The 19,422-nt window shown below is 54.0% G+C and overlaps 7 protein-coding genes across 7 annotated transcripts; 3 read left to right on the top strand and 4 right to left on the bottom strand.

The window, feature by feature from the left end:
- Positions 1–722: 722 nt before the first annotated feature.
- ACO1O0_005422 (uncharacterized protein) lies at positions 723–1,523 on the bottom strand (the record flags this gene model as incomplete). The annotated part of the gene is made up of 2 exons (XM_083194844.1): positions 723–1,158; positions 1,363–1,523. The coding sequence occupies 2 exons, from the start codon at positions 1,521–1,523 to the stop codon at positions 723–725; spliced, it is 597 nt and encodes a 198-aa protein (XP_083049757.1).
- Positions 1,524–3,219: 1,696 nt separating this feature from the next.
- On the top strand, positions 3,220–4,278 carry ACO1O0_005421 (uncharacterized protein; the record flags this gene model as incomplete). Its single annotated transcript, XM_083194843.1, has 1 exon — positions 3,220–4,278. One exon carries the CDS (start codon positions 3,220–3,222, stop codon positions 4,276–4,278), a length of 1,059 nt encoding a protein of 352 aa, XP_083049756.1.
- A 337-nt stretch (positions 4,279–4,615) lies between these two features.
- Positions 4,616–5,815, top strand: ACO1O0_005420 (uncharacterized protein; the record flags this gene model as incomplete). Its single annotated transcript, XM_083194842.1, has 1 exon — positions 4,616–5,815. The coding sequence occupies one exon, from the start codon at positions 4,616–4,618 to the stop codon at positions 5,813–5,815; it is 1,200 nt and encodes a 399-aa protein (XP_083049755.1).
- Positions 5,816–6,549: 734 nt separating this feature from the next.
- Positions 6,550–7,502, top strand: ACO1O0_005419 (uncharacterized protein; the record flags this gene model as incomplete). The annotated part of the gene is made up of 3 exons (XM_083194841.1): positions 6,550–6,777; positions 6,888–7,160; positions 7,233–7,502. The coding sequence occupies 3 exons, from the start codon at positions 6,550–6,552 to the stop codon at positions 7,500–7,502; spliced, it is 771 nt and encodes a 256-aa protein (XP_083049754.1).
- A 547-nt stretch (positions 7,503–8,049) lies between these two features.
- RPL37B (60S ribosomal protein eL37) lies at positions 8,050–8,703 on the bottom strand (the record flags this gene model as incomplete). The annotated part of the gene is made up of 3 exons (XM_083194840.1): positions 8,050–8,204; positions 8,285–8,356; positions 8,700–8,703. 3 exons carry the CDS (start codon positions 8,701–8,703, stop codon positions 8,050–8,052), a joined length of 231 nt encoding a protein of 76 aa, XP_083049753.1.
- Positions 8,704–9,187: 484 nt separating this feature from the next.
- ACO1O0_005417 (OPT oligopeptide transporter protein-domain-containing protein) lies at positions 9,188–11,760 on the bottom strand (the record flags this gene model as incomplete). Its single annotated transcript, XM_083194839.1, has 4 exons — positions 9,188–10,140; positions 10,201–11,098; positions 11,154–11,447; positions 11,506–11,760. 4 exons carry the CDS (start codon positions 11,758–11,760, stop codon positions 9,188–9,190), a joined length of 2,400 nt encoding a protein of 799 aa, XP_083049752.1.
- A 1,468-nt stretch (positions 11,761–13,228) lies between these two features.
- Positions 13,229–14,206, bottom strand: ACO1O0_005416 (uncharacterized protein; the record flags this gene model as incomplete). The annotated part of the gene is made up of 3 exons (XM_083194838.1): positions 13,229–13,548; positions 13,680–13,923; positions 14,000–14,206. 3 exons carry the CDS (start codon positions 14,204–14,206, stop codon positions 13,229–13,231), a joined length of 771 nt encoding a protein of 256 aa, XP_083049751.1.
- Between the last annotated feature and the right edge of the window lie 5,216 nt (positions 14,207–19,422).

Raw genomic sequence — 19,422 nt, 5'->3', positions numbered from 1 at the left:
CATGGGGTTTGGGACACGTACTTGCTGATGATGAGCGAGTGATCTGAGCCTCCACCACAAGTCTCCTAAATTTACTCTCACGCCATCCTCGTTGACACTAGGACGAGGTGAAACGTAGGTGGCTTGAGTTCCAAGACCAGTGTTATTTCCCCTCCGGGAAGGCCGGGGGGGGTTGGCGACGGTCCATAGCAGGCCAACGATAATCACCAGCCCGGCAATCCCCAGGGCAGCGTCAACGTCTTGTCGATGCATCGAACTTCATGTCACACAGTCGGACATTCAAGGCGTGGGTGAGAATCATGAGACCGTGTGACCGGGCCATGTGGGTCTTCCACAAAGCTTGGCTTTAGCTTGTATTCAGCGAGTGTTGGCGGGGTGAGGAGGGGAATGGATAGCTTGGCCTGTTGTGGACTTGTGGTTCACCAGGTCTCGTCATCTCACGTCGACAGCGTCGGTAGCTGCAGGTATAAGACACCATGAATTAAGAGCTTGTGTAAAAGTGCGTGGGGGGCAAACGCCTGTCCATGCCGTAGCATGCAGGGCTCCACCATATGGCCTTGCCACAGCAGTCCATGATAGCTCTAGCTTATATAGGTGACTGTCGTACGAGTAGTACATACGGATGGATATTCATACAATATTAGAACTAGTACTAGCAGTAGTATATGCGTGTATGTACGAGATTACATGGGTAAATGCCGACAGGTCAACCAGCCAGCCCGTCATTTCCAGGTGCCGAACAAGCCGCCAAAGGCTGATCCCCCTCCGCCATCACCACCGCCGCCCTTCCCGGAGCCCCCAGCAGCGGCCTGCTCGCGGATCCAGTCCACCAGGAACTGGCGGTCGGCCAGCTTGCGAGCGTCGACGACGCGGGCGGCGGGCTCGCCCCTCCGGGCGTCAAAGGCGAGCAGCGTGGGGATGGCCGTGATCATGTAGTCGGAGGCGAGCCCCGCGGCGTCTGGGGCATCGAACTCGACGGGCACGTAGTTGACGCCTCCGCGGTCCTCGCCCACGCGGGCCTCGAGGATGAGAGAGCGCAGCAGGGGCTCGACGGCGCGGCAGGAGGGGCACCAGGAGGCAGTCCAGAGGGTGAGCAGGGGCACGTCGGAGGCGGTTGAGAGGGACAGGTAGTTGTAGAGGGAGTTGGCGTTGCGGACGCTGTGGGGGAGCACACGGTCAGTTGTCAGTTGTCTCCGTTGTGGGTTTGACGAATACGAGTACCAGGTAGGTAATTATGGATGTTGGGAGTTGGGACCATGGACTCTGCTGGGGACTTGGCATTGTGGGTATGGGGAAGCTGGTGCTCGCATCAATGCGGCATCATTCGCATGTGAAGGATAGTATGGGCCAATGCGGACGTACGAGTCAAACACCTGGTTCTTGGCTGGGCGCGAGGCCGACGTTGAGAGGCGACAGAGGCGCACAGAAGGTGGCGGTGATGGTGGAGCACGGTACTGCGAGGCCAGCATCGTCCCCGGCCTCTTCAGAGGGCCCGGCATGGAGCGGATGCCACACCACCGCATCGCGAATGCGAATGTGTGACCGTGCATGTGCATGCAGAGCGAGTTAAACCGTGTTCGTGGGCTTGGCTGGCGCTCGAAGCCAAGTGACCAAAGGGATAGCCGATGCGATGGTTCAGATAGATGGTGGGGTGAGAGCGAAAACTTGGTGACGGAGCACTAGGTGGTCATCATCTGCCAGTCGGTGAACCACTGAACAGGCGAGGCTCAAGAGGCTGAGAGCGGCCAGATCAGCAGAAATGGGGAATATGGGGGCCTCGGAGAGATGCAAGGCCGCTAGGAGCCCGCTGGACCTGAGACGCCCAGGCCGCCTGCCCAGGGCCTAATAGCATCCGTTTGCAGCTGATCTCCAGGGCTACCCAGTAGCACGGTCACGAGGATAATGGCATTGCCCAGGCACCCTAGTCCCAGTGACCGAGAATAGTCGCTGTCTCGGATATTGGGGGAAAGACGCTCGGTTCAACGGGAACTCGTATCTTCCCGCACGAAGTATGTGTCCGAGGTTGCACAAATTGTCCCGGTGCCTTCTTGGGCGCTTTTACGTCGGGTGGCGTTTCGTCCAATGTCCAATGGTGCCATTTGCAGCGCATTACACAGTACCGGCGACCCCCGTGCAGTGGCGTGCAGATATTAGGGTATTCCCTAATAAGGCAGAGCCGCCTATCGACAAAGGCACAGCGGCGTCATTGTGCAGGGTCAGCAGTTGGGGATGGGGATTTGGCTCGCGCTGGGATTGGCCTCGAGGGAGATAGATCGTCGTAGCGAGGCTAGCGAGTGCCCGCACAAGCTCATCCGTCCAACCTCACTCGTTCAGCTTGGTTGCCAGGGAATGTCATCGGGGGCATAGGGGCACGGGGCATATATTGGATGCATGGCCGTGTGTCCGGTCATGAGTCGTTCCTCCCAACATCATCGTCCCAAGGACTCCCCCAGTCCTCCGCCTTCTTCATCCCATCTCCCTCTATCGCCCGCCGGCGCGTTTTAAGGTCGTCTCCACGTGGGGCTGTTCGGCGGGGTCCAGGCGCAGGTCTAGGTGCCAAGGCTTTAGGGACTTGGAGGAAGGACCTTTATCTTGTCCTCGGTCTCCTCAGGTCGCTTCCGTTGAGATCTGGCGTCAACGTGGTGCAAGACGGGGCTTGCTCCTTCTTTTGCCTTCCCTCCCGCTTGTCCTGGACTCCCCCTTCGTCCGTTGCTTCCACTTTTTTGGTGACGACTAGCAGCAGGTGGCGTATGATTTCATGGTAAGGAAGATTCAAGAACGGTTGCGCCTTCCCCCAACCATCGTCACCCACGACCCACGACGTCAGGTACCAAACTTGCAAACTCAAACTTCAAGTTCGGCCACCTGGACTCAATCACATCACCCCACCACCTCTGGACTACGCACCACTTTGTCCATCGAAAACCTCCGATTGAACCCTTTTATCTCGATATCTTCTAGGAGTATTCACCACTGCGAAATCACCCTGGACGGCCAACCCTATATCCCTAGGAATCTCATCACCTTAGTTTCTCGATACGACTATATTTTGGCTCGTCTGTTTCTCACTGGATTTGTGCTGCCAAAAGACACTTCTTCTTGTTGCACGAGACATAAGACAACACTTTGCCTCCAAAGTCCATTCCCGTCCTTGAGTCGGACCTACTGCGATAAGATCGTCACTTGCTCGACACGGCTTTCCCGCCACAATCGGGCACCATGGTGTCAGAGAAGCCAGGGGGCCCAGAAAAGCCCCGGCGCTTCGGCCTAGGGAATCTCTTCCGGACTCGCCCCGGCTCCCAGGAGCAACACAGTGAAGATGAGGGTGGACGGCCTAGGCCTCCAACATGGAGTATGGGTGTACTCAACGACCCTAAGACGGTCGAAGTTCCTGGTATGGCTCTCACCCAGCACACCCGTAAAAATGATACTAACCTTGCTCAAGGATCTGTTCTTCTTCTCGCTGCGCATCGCAACGAGCCGCTAGGCCTGCGAAATGTCCACGCCAGAACCTCTCATTCTTCTATTCCAGCCGGCTTTCCGGTCGACATTCCCACGACCCCGGGGGGTACTCGCATTCCACAGTCCCCTGGCAGCTCCAACGCTGCCGGCTCATCTGAGCCCACGTCTTCTGTCCCCACGTCTTCTGCACCTATGATGAAGCCTGGCCCTCCTCCACCGGCTCTTAACGATGACGGAGAGGAAAAGAAGAAAACGGACGATGGGCAAATTATTCTCGAGCCTCAGCCAGACGACTCCGCTAATGATCCCCTCAACTGGCCCACCTGGAGACGGGATAGCGCATTGTTGTCTCTGGGAATCTACTGCATGATTGGAGGCGGAATCACTCCTCTTATTGCTGCAGGGTTTACGGATGTTGCTGAAGATTATCACATCGAAACTGAGACTGTAGCATTGACTACCGGGCTCTACATGATGGGTTTAGGTATAGGATCTGTCATATTCTCCCCTACGGCCATCCTGTTTGGCAAACGCCCAGTATATCTCTTCAGTGCCATCATTTTTATTGCGACAAGTTTGTGGGCTGGTTTTTCCCCAAACTTCAACTCTCTGTTGGCGGCTCGGGTCTTCCAAGGTATTGCTGTTAGCCCTGTAGAGTGTCTGCCATCAGCGACTATTGCCGAGATCTTCTTCCTCCACGAGCGTGCCTATAGAATTGGTATCTATACGCTGTTATTACTAGGGGGTAAGAACTTGGTTCCGTTGGTCAGTGCCGCCGTTATCGGACGCTTCGGGTGGCGTTGGACCTTCTGGTGAGTCTATATGAGTATGATATTGGTGGTTTTCAAGCTAACATATTTCTAGGATCGTTGCCATGATTGTGGCTCTTTGTGGGATCCTTCTTTTCTTGTTCGTTCCTGAGACTTTTTGGGACAGAACCCCAACTCGAAAGCCTCGCAAGAGGCCAAGCTTTCTTCGCCGTTTGTCATCTCGCCATGGTGCTCGGACACCGAAAACACCAGTTCCAGTCCCGACAAGAACGGAAGATGATGCTGAGAGGCCCCATTCACGAGGGGCAGAGGCACGAGCCAAGGACCTCCACGTTGGGTTTGCCCCCGCCATAGCCGGTGGCGATCCTATTCAAAATGAAGCCATGCCTGAGAAAAGCCGCGATGGTGATCAGACACCCCGGAGTCCTGGTCACGAGCCTCATAAGGGCCATCATGTTGGTTTTGTAGACGCAGCTGGGCCGAGTGATCAACCCCACTCGGAAAAGCCCATGAGTTCATCTGACGCGTTTCGGGAACATCATATGACTTCTAATAGCGAGCCTATCATTGCGGGAAAGAAGGTGCCTACGATCGAGGCTCAACAAGCTGCCTCTCATGGGGAACAGGACGTAACCCATGGAACCCCTCGCTCACACCAGAGTATTGATGGCACAAGAGCAGAGTCGCCCTTTTCCAGTGCCCGCAACAGCATATCCAACGTCGACTATTTCTACAACGGGCCCAACTTAGATAACGAGAGGATTCCTGCATCCGAGCTTCGCGCTCCCCCCAAGGTTAAAGCCTACACTCATAACCTCCGGCAGCAGCCAGCCAGGTCCTTCACTCAGCAACTCAAGCCGTACCATGGCCGCCTTAATAGCGATAGGTGGCTCAAGGTCATGATCAGGCCGTTTATCTTATTCGCCTACCCGGCCGTTCTCTGGTCGTCGATTGTGTATGCTTGCTCGATTGGCTGGTTGATCGTTATTTCCGAGACTATGGCTATTATCTACCGCGACCCTACGATCTATAATTTCAGTGCCCTCCAAACCGGCCTGGTATACATCTCTCCCTTCATAGGCGGTATTCTTGGAACCGGCGTGGCGGGCAAGATCAGCGACATCATCGTGAAGGCAATGTCTCGACGAAATGGAGGCATGTACGAACCAGAGTTCCGCCTTGTCATGGCAGCACCCGTCCTTGTCACGACTTGCATAGGGCTCATGGGTTTTGGATGGTCTGCAGAGCAGAAGGACCATTGGATGGTTCCAACCATCTTCTTTGGCGTCATTTCCTTTGGCTGCTCGCTAGGCTCGACGACATCTATTACCTTTTGCGTGGACAGCTATCGGCAGTATGCCGGCGAGGCGTTGGTGACGCTTAACTTTACCAAAAACGTCCTCCATGGCCTCGTTTTCAGCCTCTTTGTGTCCCACTGGATGGCTGACGACGGGCCCAAGATGGTATATATTTGGATCGGTATCATTCAGCTTATCCTGATGCTTTTTACAATCCCCATGTATATTTACGGAAAGAGGGCTCGCATGTGGACAGTGAGGAAGAACCTTATGGAGAAGTTCTAAGTGCTTTTGTGGGAGCTGGAGGGGAACAGCGAGACGATGAGAGGGAGTATTTCTGTTCACCCAGGATCTGGCAGCACGGTACAGTGTGGCAACTTCTGTGATGGCATTGGTTTTTTCTTCTTTTCTTTTTTTTTTTTTTTTTTTTGGATTGCATTCACTGGATACATATCGGCCGAGCATGACGAGCGAGACTTGCATTCAAGATATATGGCAGCATCAGACATATACGGAGTTTTGATTGTTGGATTTGACTTGGGATATAGTTAGAACAGCATGCATAGCTTTGACGAATATTAGATTGGATGACTATTTGAACACGCTTGACTGTGGGGGTTTGGTGGTGCAGTTCGTGACTATTAGGTCTGTCCTCGCATCTCGTCCTCGTGATATTCTAGTGAGAGGATAGTTTTCGATCAGTCAGTTCCCCAATCGAGATGGGCATAACAGTGAAAGCATAGTTTTGGTTTTGTGGTCTCATATCTCACGTAGGAGTTTCCTTATAGATTTGAGACTGATAGAATGCTGCTGATATTTAACTTACAACGTTGTGGGGTAGGATGGCTTGAAGCCAAATTCGTAAGATAGAAAACCTCACACAACGCACCCCACATACCACTCAATACGCTTCTGGTCCGTCTCACTCAAATCGCCTAGCACAACGACGACGCATCCCAACCGCCCGTGAGAAAACTTTTACCGTGTAATAAATCCGAGAGGAGCCAAACAGTGCCGCCATGTCCACAAGGATACCTCCCTTCCTGGAGCCGTACCTGGCCTTGCCGCCCGAGGCGTCGCTGGTCTTGCTAACGAGCGTCCTCGGTGCGAGCTCCAACTGGCTGGTGCTGCGGTACCTGTACTCATACCTCAAATCATCATCGACTGGGGAGAATAAGGACGTCGGCGTTGTGCTGGTCAGTTTCATGAGGGACGGGGTGTTTTGGCGTGAGGGCGCAGGCAGACTGGTGAGTTTAGTTTCCGCTCTCTCAACATGGCCTCAACATAGCCCTCATGGAGGCAACTTTTTTTTTCCTATCTAGGCATGCAGCAACAAGGCTAACACAAGACAATCAAGGGATTGGATCTCGACGCCATGGGGAGGAATGGGCACTTCACCTTTGTGGACGGACTCTCGGGGCTGTTCACGGGGGCGCCAGGTACCGGGAGCGATAGGACGCTGAGGAGCAGCGGCACCGACCATGTGAGGAGTGAGCTGGAGGCGGCGCTGGGCGACGTGCGGACGGGGACCAAGGTCCTCATCATCGACCAGCTGGATGCGCTCCTCGCAGCGTCGGGTGAGGATGTCACAAGCACGTCTCTCTCCGCTATGCTACTCTCCCTCCGCGAGGTCAGTACCACCCCCTCCCGAATCCAACATTATGTACATACAACTACGAACTAACACGTCTATTTCCTACAGAGAGTCCACTCGACAGTCATCACCCTCTCGGCCGACGACCCGCTCTTGCACGCGCAGGCCACTACGCTGGAACGTGAGCATGCGGCGCTGGTGGTCGGGCAGGCGCACGCGGCGGGCCGGGTGCTGGCGCTGCGGATGCTGGACACGGGCACCGCCAGGGACGTGAGCGGTGTGCTGAGGATCACGGGCCCCCTGGAGGACGAGGGGAGGGAGTATCTGTACTACGTGGCCGGGGACGGGAGCGTGAAGGTGTTTGAGAGAGGGACGTGAGGAGACAAAGAGTCGGGTGGTTTGTGAGTGATCAGATTATATACTACAGACAAGTGCGGGCACACCCCGTCTGGAGGTTCGGAAGCCGGGGCGACACGCAAGTACCTAGGTAGGGGGGTCAATAATATATCCTTGAAATATTATCGCGCTCGGAACGTTACGCCCACATGCGCCAGAGCGAGGGTAGCCAAGAATTTGCAGAACCAAGATGCCATTCCAGCCGTCTGTGAAAGCCGAAGCCCTATGGAATCTCGCACCCCGCAAAAGAGGTGAAAAGCAAAGAAACAAGTCTTCATATGCCTTGCTCTCGCCGCAAAAAATGAACACCGTTGATCCCCATGCTCCAGCCCTTGATCCGTTCCCAGGCCATCACCATCCGCTGCCACTGTCCGTCCACTCCATCTCTCGCTCCAAGATCACGCGATGCCCTTGCAATTTTCCTCTTTTTTTCTTAACTCGACTTTGCCGTCATGGAAAGAAGTTTGTCATTGGGTTGTCGTTAAGGGGTTGTTCGGTTCCAGTCGTGTGGGTTTGGTCGAGGTCGAGTTTAGGAGGAGGTCTTGGCCATGATCTTGGTGTTGCGGGCGTTCTTGGGCTGGCCCTCCTGGAAGCCATTCTTGAAACGGCGCGAGACGTCCTTCAGGTAGCGCATGCGGCCGGTGCCGACAGTCTTTCTCCGCTTGGCCTTCTCGCTCCAGTTGACTGTTTGTGTCGTTGGTCAGTTGCCATGTCCCATCGTCAAGGAGGTTCGCCCTCCATCGTCCAAGAGGATGTTGACATACACTTCCGGGTCTTAGCAGCGGGGAAGCCGCAAGAGGAGCACTCCGACTTCTGGACGTGGTACGAACGACGTCCTAAAAAAGTATGTCCCCGTCAGCAAAAAATCGTTCCCGCCAAAGAGGCCACAGCTTCGCAGAGCCCGAATCCGTCGTCGTAGAAATGTGCCGCCGTCGTTCCGTCTCGCGAAGCCATTGCCGGTAGGTTGGGAGGATAACTAACCGCATCGTCGGCAGAGCGTGTGCGTCTTGTTGTGACGCTTACCGAAGCTGGAGGTACCCTTCGCTGTAGCACCCTGTCAGTCTCATCCCTCGCTTCCAATTCTCGGTGACGGCCGTCCGAGTCGCAGGAAATTAAAAAAGGAGCAGCAATTCTCCCATTTCGCGCGCGCAGGACGGCCGAAGGGGACTGGCGACGTACTCATCTTGACTGTTGTGCTTGGGGGTTAGTGTTGGATGACGATCAGGAAATTCTCGCTTTGCCTGGGCTTTTTTGGTGGTCTGAACGAGTTGCGAGCCCTAATTTCGTGTGCTGCGGCAGTTTCGGTGGGTGGGGCGGCCAATGAGAGGTCACGTGATTATGGAACCCCCTCCCCCACGTGATAGTCTTGGCACGCCCACCCAAACCTCCAGGAGCCGTTCAAGATCCGACGGCGTACGACAAACACTCGCAACTAGTAATGGCATTTCTAGGGGTTTTCAGTTCAAACCTGAATGGTCTCGAAATTGTAAGGTTCTGTTCATCTGATTCGTAATTCCCCCTAAAAATTCATCACCAGTAGTATCCGCAAAAATCATATCCCAACTCATGAACCCGATTAAGAAAGCATTCGCCAAAACTCCGCTATGCTGAGCCCCAAAACATATGTACATAATCTCCCATCCCCCTCCTGCCGTCTATTCATTCCTTCACGGCCATTCCGTTGGCCCAAAGGTCTCGCCAGGCCCAACGGTTTTACCCACAGCGAGGAACGCGTGGTCCAGCGTCTTCGTGGCACCCTCATTCCCCCACCAGCGAGGAGGGGCCGTCTCAGTAAGGTACAGCGTGAAGAAGATGAGGAGTGTACACATGAAGAGACCGCAGTCGAGCGCAGCCGACACAATATAGTTGTACTGGAGCCACCAGCCGGTGTACCGCCGCTTGATGAAGTAGTTGAAGACGATGCCCACCATGGCCCAGCACAAGTAAATGTACACGGTCGCGGGAGGCAGCAATCCAGCGCCACCAAAGATGACAGGTGTGTTGACATAGCGCCAGAGAGACTTGGGCCACCGGCGGGCAAGGAGCCAGGTCACAATGGGCGTCGCCGCGCCAACAAGCCAGAACCACTGCAGTGATGAGTAAAGGGCCTTTCCGCTAAAGATACGAGCAGGACCAATAGCGCCCCAGATAACGGATGCTGTGTAGAAGACGCGGCTTCCGGGGCACGTGTAGCTGTTTGCCTGGTCCGCAGAGCAGACGTCGGGGATCTTTGCCAGTGCCCAGTTCATCACGGCCACTTGAATAATGGCTGACCAGATCGAGGCAATGACTTGCGAGGAGAACATGACGCGCGGGGGTACTTTCATGTAGTGACCGAGTTTGAGGTCTTGTGCAAAGTACAGTGCCTGCGCCATGCAGATGTAGCCGTACGTCTTGAACATCATCATGGCAAGTGGTCGGCCAGGGACCATGTAACCAATGACAAACTCGGTGAGCACATTGAGGCCAAGCTGGACGTTGGTTATACCCTGGATGAGGCCGATGGGAACGAGCCAGATGATGGGCATTAGCATGCAGACAATGTAGGCCCAGACGGGGAAGCTAGTGGGCCATCCAGCGACAACTCCAAAGGAGATGGCCACCATCACGACCAAGAGCGCTATATCAGATGTCAGTAAGATGGATAGTAAATGAGCTTGGGGAGGCAAGCGATACGTACCTCCATACCACCAGTCCTCAGCATCACGGTACTTCTTCATCAGCCGCATGTGGACATCGTCCTCCTGGTGACGAGCCATCTTAAATTGATTCCAAATATCCTTGCCGTGGTACAAGGCGACGTGGATAACGACGGCCGACACAGCAGCAAACGAGAGACCGTAGGCTAGGGCGAACTGCGTGGAGAGATACAAGGGCGAATACTCCTTGTATGCCGTCTCGTTGAAGTGGTTGTTGGCATCGAGAATTCGAGTGACATTGTAAACAGCGCCCGTGTTGTCGTAGGACTCGGGTGACTGGACTGGGAAGTACTCGGCATACCAGGTGCCACTAAAGTGGACACCCATGGAAATGAAGACAAAAACGACGATGATGCCGCCTAAGACGTTGGTAATGGCATGGAAAGGGAAAATCAGGGGTGAGCCCAAGAAGCCGCTGATAACAGTCCAATCGAATGAGATGGGCATAAGGCCGTAGCCACTGGTGCCGCCGAACAGCTTGTTGATAATGACATTGTTGGGGGCGATCCAGCAGATCCAGGTGAAGTAGGACAGGCCCTGGAAGATCCAACCGGGAAACCAGTAGTAGAAAAAGGAAGCACCTCCCACGATGAGGAACAGCTTGTATCGCCCAATCTTCCAGCCATTGGTCTTGGTCGGGTCGGAGCGAGAGTGGTCGTGGAGGGTGTAGAAGAGAGCGCAGTTGACCAGGTCAGCGGGCCAGATCATGGCTGCAGGCCAGACCAGAAAGCGGCGAGCAAGACCCGCGAGGCCGTAACCAGTGCACAAGGTGCTGATGCCGAAGAGCAGCTGGAAGGCCCAGCCAAAATCCTGGCCGTAGAAGAGTTTCTGGGCCAAGATGACATCAGTGGCATATAGGGTGCCGCCGCCATACGCAGCCTAAACGGTTGTGAGCAGCTGAGTAGCCGAGATGGTGGGAAGGCTAATAACCTACATTCGACATGGCCACGATCACCACGTGCTCCTTGTAGTTGAACTTGCCAGGCCGAAGATTGAACTTCAGACCGAACAGATTCCACTCCCTATCAGGCATGACAAAATCCCAGGCCAGCCCGATAGGATAGGAGATAAGCTGGATCACATAGGTCGTGATGGCGACACTGGGGTTCCGCAGCGAGAAGAGCATGTTTACGCCAGAACCAATGGTGCAAAGGATCAGACCAATGACCCAGGCACGGATAGTGTTGGCGGGCACATCGACATCGTAGTTGCGCACGACAGCTCTCACCTAGCAAATGGTCAACCCTCCCATTCCGGGTCTCAGGCTCGCGAATGGAGAAACGTACCTCTGGATATGGGCTGTTGTCCTCCATGAGGGCATGCTCGATCTCGATGCCCTTCTCGGCATTGCCAGTAGCGATGGCGGCGTCGACATCGTTCAGCTCGTCCATGGGCATGTTGGGGTCCAGCTTGTGCGCCTTCTCAAACTGCTGGAGATGCTTGAGGGTGTCCACGCCCGACGCCTCAGCCTCGACGGGCCCGGAGATGGGCGTGATCTCCTCCGTCTCATGGCGCTTGCGGAAGATTGCTGGGACGGCCATGGCGGGCAGCCAGACAGTGTGCGGCTCCTCAATGGGTACGCTCGGGTCCTGTCGTCGCTGTTGTGGTCGTCGTCGTCGTCGTCGCCTCGCGTCGGGGCGTCGACTTGTCGGCGTTGGCGCGGGCTCTCGTCGTCGTCGTCGTCGGCGTTATCGTCGCTGCTGCTCGAGGCATAGGGAGGAGGAGCCCAGGTCCCGAAAGTTGAGAGACGCTGTGGACGCCTGCGCCTGCAACAGCGAGGGGGTTTCTGGATCTTTGGGGTTTCCCGGACTGGCTTGGCTCGGTTTCTGGTCGATTGCCAGCCCCCGGGCAGATTGGGACCAGGTGGCCCAGGCTTGCACAGGGCACGGCGGCCATGGGCTGCGCTGCGGGGCCCCTTATGGGGTGCCGTGGAATGCGGTGCGCGTGCGAATGTGTGCGAATTTGGCGGGCCGGGGGCTTATCACTGTCGTCCTATGGGAGTGGTGTGGTTGCTAGTGCAGGGCACCTGCCTAAGGGGGTGTAGAGGGCATCACTGTCACCATTCAGCTTTCGAGGATGGGCGTCGGTCTGCGCGGGGGGATGGAGCTGGAGGCTTGATCGGCCATCCCCCCCAACGCACGGTTGTCGCCGTTTACCTACAACCTTCCTGTGGCCTGTGGGCTCGCTGGCCTGTCCCATGATGGCACTTTTGCGGCAGCTCATACCGATGCTGAGCGGCGGCACTTCTCAATTCCTTCCAGGTCCTTTTGAATTTTGACAAGACCACTGCCGTCGTCTGCCGACGCATTCCTCTCTCCTCCTCGCGCACCCGCCTTCGCTGGGCGCTCCCCATCGTGGTCGACCTCATCTCCCCTTTTACTGTTCCTCATGACAGGGTACGACAGGAGCCATCCACCCCCCAAGATTCTGTGGCTGTAGGCCAAGAGGCCACGGGCCAATAAAGGGCGCCTTGGCCACAGTCGTCAACGGGTGTTCTGTGCGAGCATCTGCCATCACCCACCCACCACGGCCTTTCACGCAAGCACGCAAGCACGCAACACCATTTGCCCTTCAGCCCTTCAACCTTTAGTTTTTTGCTCACTCAGCAATTGCCGATGCACTAAGCACATAGCGATTCCGCCATTCAGAGCCAATTGCGAGGTGATTGATGTCCAAGAACTCCAGACATCCAGGCTACAGGATGAAGGGCTCTGGGCATCATACGACAACCCCCGTTGACAACCCGCCCCGGTCGAGAACGGGGAAAACCTGCGACATCCAGTGGATCTTGGCCCCTTTTCCTGGGACCGGTATTAAATACTATTACCATCCAGCTTCTCAAAGCTTCATGCACATCACCCAGCTGAGCTGGGCAAATATTGGTGCTAACTACGGTAGTCTTTCCATACATACATGAAAACGGGCACGAGCAAGAACAAGCGCCCTCTCAGTGCCCCTCGTGTCACCACCGCCTCTGAAGCTATCGGTAGCGCTCTACAGCCATGCCCGTCAGAACAGCTTCATATCCGCAACCTTTCCTAGGGAGTCATCATAGATCGTCGGCCTCCCTTGTGTGGTCTTGCGCCACTCATCTGTCCCCAAGACTCCGAGAGCGTAGCTCCGCAATGTGTCGTCCAGGAGGTCGTTCCGGTGCATGTCCATCAAGCGCGCCAACAGCGCCGTCGCCACAGCGTCCAGGACAGTCGGGTCCCTGCCAAATATATACTGCCCGTGGCTTGTCCCGTCCTGATGTTGACGCTGGATCAAATTGACCAACCCATCGATGAAAATCCGCGCTCGGGCCTCAACCCGTTGGATGTTCTCCGGATCTAGTGAGCCCCCATGTATCGTGTCGTGACTTATGCCCTTCGTTAGCTTCACGACGATACCACACAGTAGATACATTGTTGGACAACGTACAAGACACTCTTGATTTCGAGGCAGCGCCGATGCGACTCACTGATGTCCGTTCTCTCGAGCATTGCCGCAGCCCTATTTGAGATCCCTCCGCTCCGCTCCTCTGCCCTGACGGCTAATGGCTTGGCGTGGAAGGCAAAGAAGGCCTCCAGGAGCGGTTCGATATCCTCTCTGTGCTGGCCGGGAAGCAGCTCGGGCTGGATGCTGCACAGCCAAGCCAAGATGTCACGGCTCTCCTCTAGGATCTGGGCCGGGCCGTAATCCGATGCGGAGCTTAGAACGGGGACCTGTTGAGTCTCAGCGCTGAACCAGCAAAGTCTCAACCATCACGACATCATGACTGACTTGACCCTTTGGGCTCACGGTGAGATACTCTTCAGTGAGATTCTCCTCCTCCTGGAGGTTGACCAGGCGTAACCTCACAGTCGGTGAAGTATCAGGGTATCGAGACTGACCGAGTTCGAAAGCGAAGCGAACCAGGATCGAGTATAGCGAGAAGGGGGAGTAGTAGAACGTATTCAACGGCTCTCCGGCCTCGGAGGGGCCGCTCTGGTTGTCGGGGACTATCATGGCTATGCCTCGTCCTCGTCGTTGTCCAGCAACGTCAAGCCTCGATTGCCTTGAAATGTGGTTAAATTACAGTCAACCTCGGGGCGCTTTGATTTGATCCAGAGAGTGTCGAGATCGAGTCCGAGATTCTTTCAGCGGGCATAAGTAGGAGGGAGATCCAACTTCCCGGCGGGCAAAAGTGGAGCGGCGCCCTCTCTGATCGGGTAGTTTGTTTCAAGGACGGGCAAAGTTGAGATGTGCCGCCAACATCTCGTGACCCTTCGTTGACACCAACCCAATGATGCCATTGCCCAATGCCCTTGCACCCCGCGGCTCATAGCCCAAAGGGCCGGGGATGGTGTCACAAGGCCAGCATGGGGAATGACTTAGAAATGGCATGAGGGCCAAGGACCCTGCAGGAAACTACTAGACTGCGCCTCGGTAATGTCCCTCCAAAAAGAGCACTAAAAGCATGCCGCTGGCAAGCACAGCTTTGCTGCGGCGGTGCTGCGGCTCAGTCAACGGGGCCAAGGCCGTCGGCGTCGCCGAGCCCCGCGCCGATCGACATACAGTGCCGTGCGGACGGTCATGGTTCCTGATTCCGGATTCGCAACTGAATCTCAGGGACCAAATCATCAAAATGCCTTTCTAATCAATCAAGGCCTTGGTTGTTAGCGTTCCTCAATGGAAAAATGGGGTATACCTTAATCATTCATACTGGGTCGACATGGCTCCTTCCGTGCGCAGCCCCCTTTTTCATGTATAAGTGATGTCATGCCACTTCCCCGGACTATGGCCCTATGCCCCTACGGAAAGATCTCTCCCATGCCACCATCCCAGCTAGAGGCAACCGCGGAGAGAAGGCGTTAGAAGGTGCGGCCTAGCAACGGAAAGCGGTGGACTTTCCTTATCACTGTCTGTCAAAACACCACAACCTTGGGTCAGGTACGTAGATGGCTTGAACTCCCGGGTTTCAATCACGGAGCGATTTTTTTAAGAGAGTCTAGGGCTACTCCCATCCTATAGCTTAGATAAAATTAAGAGCATACCTATTCTCCATGCCCCTAGCAGCCCCAGTCGCGCAGGAGAGTACTGATAGCAGCACGGGCCGCACTTGCTCTTAGTAAAGAGCACCATGCCAACCCCAGCACTAACCCAGACACCAAGTTGCTAAGACATGGTAAAAACCCCCATGGGCTTAATTCCCGGTGCTTTACCATGAATTTTCCCAAACTTTGTGTTCCGAGGTTGCATAGTTTGCCTCGTGTTTCGGATGAGTTTTCAGATAGAGGGCAGAGAAAATGAAAGAGAGATGCCTCCAATCCGGACAACAGGACCATGAGGCCAAACTCCGCGTACACGATATAGAAATATACTCTTACTGTGTGAAAGAGACAGCCAAATAATAATACTCGAAACTTGCCGAAAGCTAGACCATCCCCGTACCAATAGCCACAATCCGAGCCTGCCAGTGTAAGCCAGCACGTATGATGCCTAGGTAGAATCAAAAAGTCTTCGCAACCCTTTCTCCTCCTACTTCCTCCGTAATTTTTATTGGCAGATGAGCTGTCTTTGAGGAGGTTTTTCTAAACTCTCGGAAGCTTCAGAGGGGAGCATAACATTGCTGTCCTATGATGGGCGTTTGCATTGGAGACAAGTCTAATGTCACTGTCCGCAGGGACTTTAGATGTCAGCAGTGCTAAACTTTACCCATAAATTATGCCGGTATCCTCTAAATTCCGGTGTTTGAATTATTACTCTTTATTTCCATGTATCCCCTAGAGATGATGCGCGCCGCCCTTTTCGATGCATAGAGCTACTTCATAGGACGACTCTCCCGCTCATGAGAGCGAATGGGAATATCTCTTTTTTTGCCCTGGTAAGTATCACTTTTACTGTGAAATATTGATTACCGGAATCATTTCCGGCAGTGCTGTAAAAAGATATGGAAATGAGCGTGGTGTTAGCCATGTGCCCTCGTAACATTAATCTCCGAGTTCGTCATAAACACTTCGGACCTGGGCAAACCCAAGACGGCTTCACTCCCCAGGAAAAGTTTTACGCTCTCTTAAGTTTTTTCAACAGTCTTCGCCTAGTTTTCCTGTCGGCTGCGAAGAGGAAAGCAACAAACAAAACGTCAGGTCATGGGAGTAGAGCGATGCGTTGTTCAGATGGCCCCACGACACCGACCAGGTGCGTATATTATCGGTCTGTAGAATATCTCATCTCTAACGCGTCTTTATTTTGTGATTAGTTTTAGAATTTGTATAATACACCCGTCAAGTGGTGGAGATCTCACATTGTGATAGATGCGAGGACTTTCAGGGGGCTTCGATGAGCTAACTAGGTACGAACAAAGCTAACAGCCACCTCAACATCTATAGCATTTTTAAGATATCTTGAGGCCCAATTCCAACTTAGGGTCGTTTAAATGGTCCTCTTTCCTCGATTTTTGAGGCATCCATCACTATGGCCTGGTACACTCGAAGCGAAACCAGGGGTAGTATGCGTTACCCTACACCAATGGTCCCATCCAAGCAACTCCAGCCATTCGATATAGACATATGGACATTGATAATTTAATTACCTAGCCCTAGTTTGAAATTTATGCATACAGGGCTGGATCATTATTTTATGTCGACTTGCCGCGACTATCGAGCGCATGTATTGCGGATACCTACCTGCTTCCTCACACATCCATAATTGAATATCGTATATAGTCTTGACATATCTAACAACACGAGTCTGCTGAAGAATACTCCGGTATTTTCATATAAAGCACACTTGAATAAAGAGATAACAGGTTGGAACTCTAGCAAGAACGTGTCACTTCGCATTTGACAAGCCTAGCGAGTTGCATCCCCCACGGGGCTTGGCTTTCAAGATAGACATGATAGACCACTCGGGCGGCGATAGAAATCTCTTCACACTCACACATTCAATACTATGGTAGTTTCCCACCCCCAGCAACGGAATCTGGGGTTTCCCATCTTCGGCACCTGGGAAGGTTCCCACTGGCAACGGCACATTGCAAATGGCCAGTTGAGCATCGAGCTCCACATCGAAGCCAGGCAGTTCCAAAGGCTGGCTTGCCAACCGGTGTAAAAGGTCCGGCGAACATCATGCCCCCCTGCTAGCAGAGAAGAAACATATCCGCTTGGGTTGTTCATGACTTCCCAAAGCCCACTCCTCAGAGTCCACGCAAGCTCACAGGATGAAAAGCCACATGGTCCAATGCGGATGCCCTTGCTAGGCAAGTTAATGGAGATGAGAGCCCCACGAGGAAGCACGAAGCGTATCCGTCCGTATAGGTCAAGCGGAAGCTCGATTGGTGTTGTGAGCTCACCGATTTGCCTTTGAAGATGACATGGAAATCCAGAAAGGGTAAATGAGCTTGATAGACTTCGAGGCTACCGGGGCCATCGCGATCCGGACCAGGGAAACGCATAAGGCTGGCGGCAGTTGGGGAGACCAACCAAATCATGAGCAAGACGCCCAAGGAAAATTTGCCTGCAGCCACCCACAGTTGCATAAGGTACATACATAGTAATGGCATCTAGTCAACAGTATTATAATAATACTATGGTAATAGAGTTGCAACGGCACCAATAGAGGAGTCACGGAGTGACTAGACAAGTTGATTGGTCTCGATGCTCCCACGTTCTCAACGGTCAGCCACTTCGCGTGGCCTGTGAGCTGTCAAAGGGCTGAGAGTTGGGTTCGGATTCGCATGGGGCCTGAAGACTGACGAAAAAGGGAGCAATGGCTGAACGCTAGAATACTATTGAACTAAAGGCTAGCGGGCGTTGGGTATGTAGAATACCTAGATACCTGAGTGTGGGATTTGGAGCAAACATGGGCTGGGTCTACGGACGTCCCGGAATCTTGTGGGTACAAGTTGCTGAACAATCAAGAGCTGCTGACTTGCATCAATTTGCACGCGGAAAATGGCTATGCAACCGACGACAAAGAACGGGTCACCCCGAAGTTCCAACCCACTGTAGTAACCTCCAGCGCTTGCTGGGTTGCGATCCGAATTCTCAGTACTGCTTCGTAGACATGGGTATAAACGGCGCCTTGTCTATCCGATCGTTGATCCCTTTCGCTGTGTTGGTCTGTTGGCTGCCTCCTAGAGTTTGCCAGGATCGAAAAGCACCGAGGGCCTTCTTCAATCATTATACTATCATCATCATACATATGATATTAAATGATCGTCTCTCGCTTATTGCACAGCCCATCAGCCCGAAGGAAGGCGCGTGCCCAAGAGCCAAAGGGTGTTGAGCGCCTGGGGGATGCCAATTTCCGCTTCCAAGTTTTCAGAGAGTGGAGGCAACGTCACTGATCGCAAGGCATCCAAGCATCTCTCTGCCTCGGGCCGTAAATAGCATGATACAGTGGATCTTGCCGACCGTTCAGTTTGACATTTTACTAGGTAATACTCCGTACTACGTACCACGTACTACTAAGTATACCAGTAGATGGTCGTGATGCCAGATTGGCTGATGAATTTTGGAATGAGCAACTGTGGCACAACGGTGTGGTTAAACCCTACTGGCCGCTGGTGTTCTGTCTAGTAATGTAGACGACTCTCTGTGGGAAAGTATGGATCTAGCACCAAGTGCGGAGTATGTGACTTCGCACCGCGTGTGTTCGTACCTGACGCTGGCTTCTGAATTCCGGGATCGAAGTAAAGGCTTAATAGGGTGTTGGCCCCTCCGGCGTCCTTAGCGCAACGCGGACATGGAGAAGCCGGACACCGGGTGGGTGGACGGGCTCTGGCTCGTTCTGGAACTGTGGGTTGGTGGGTGGTGAGTGGTCGCTGGCAGCAGGGGATAAGAATAAAATTTGCAGGGGGGTGATGCTGGTTAATTCGCAGATCCCCAAAACCGCATCTTAATTGAATGGGGGATTTCGGAACTTGAGAAGCTGGCTGTTTAACAGCAACAACAGACGCGGGTTCTGCTGCCATCTGTTGGAGGTGGCTGGACAGCATGACGATTGGAATGGGTTGCTCCAGAGACGGTTGAGACTAGAGGAATGCCATGGACTTGGGAAGAGCTTCGGACTAGGGCAAAGCTCCGTGCCTCTGGCGACAATAGGCGTCCGTTCCAGTGGCTCCCTAGGTAACGCCGTAATCCGTACAACGGTGCAAGCGGCATGCTTAGTGTTATGTCTCGACGATTTGGGGGGTTAGACAGCCGACGAGACCCGACAGCCTTTGCACATGCTCGGAAGTC

The sequence above is a fragment of the Amphichorda felina genome (genome assembly GCF_050947745.1).
Source record: "Amphichorda felina strain 45539 chromosome Unknown scaffold_5, whole genome shotgun sequence".
Lineage (NCBI taxonomy): Eukaryota > Fungi > Ascomycota > Sordariomycetes > Hypocreales > Bionectriaceae > Amphichorda > Amphichorda felina.
The sequence above is the reverse complement of the archived record's forward strand: the minus strand, read 5'-3'. Positions and strand labels throughout refer to the sequence as shown.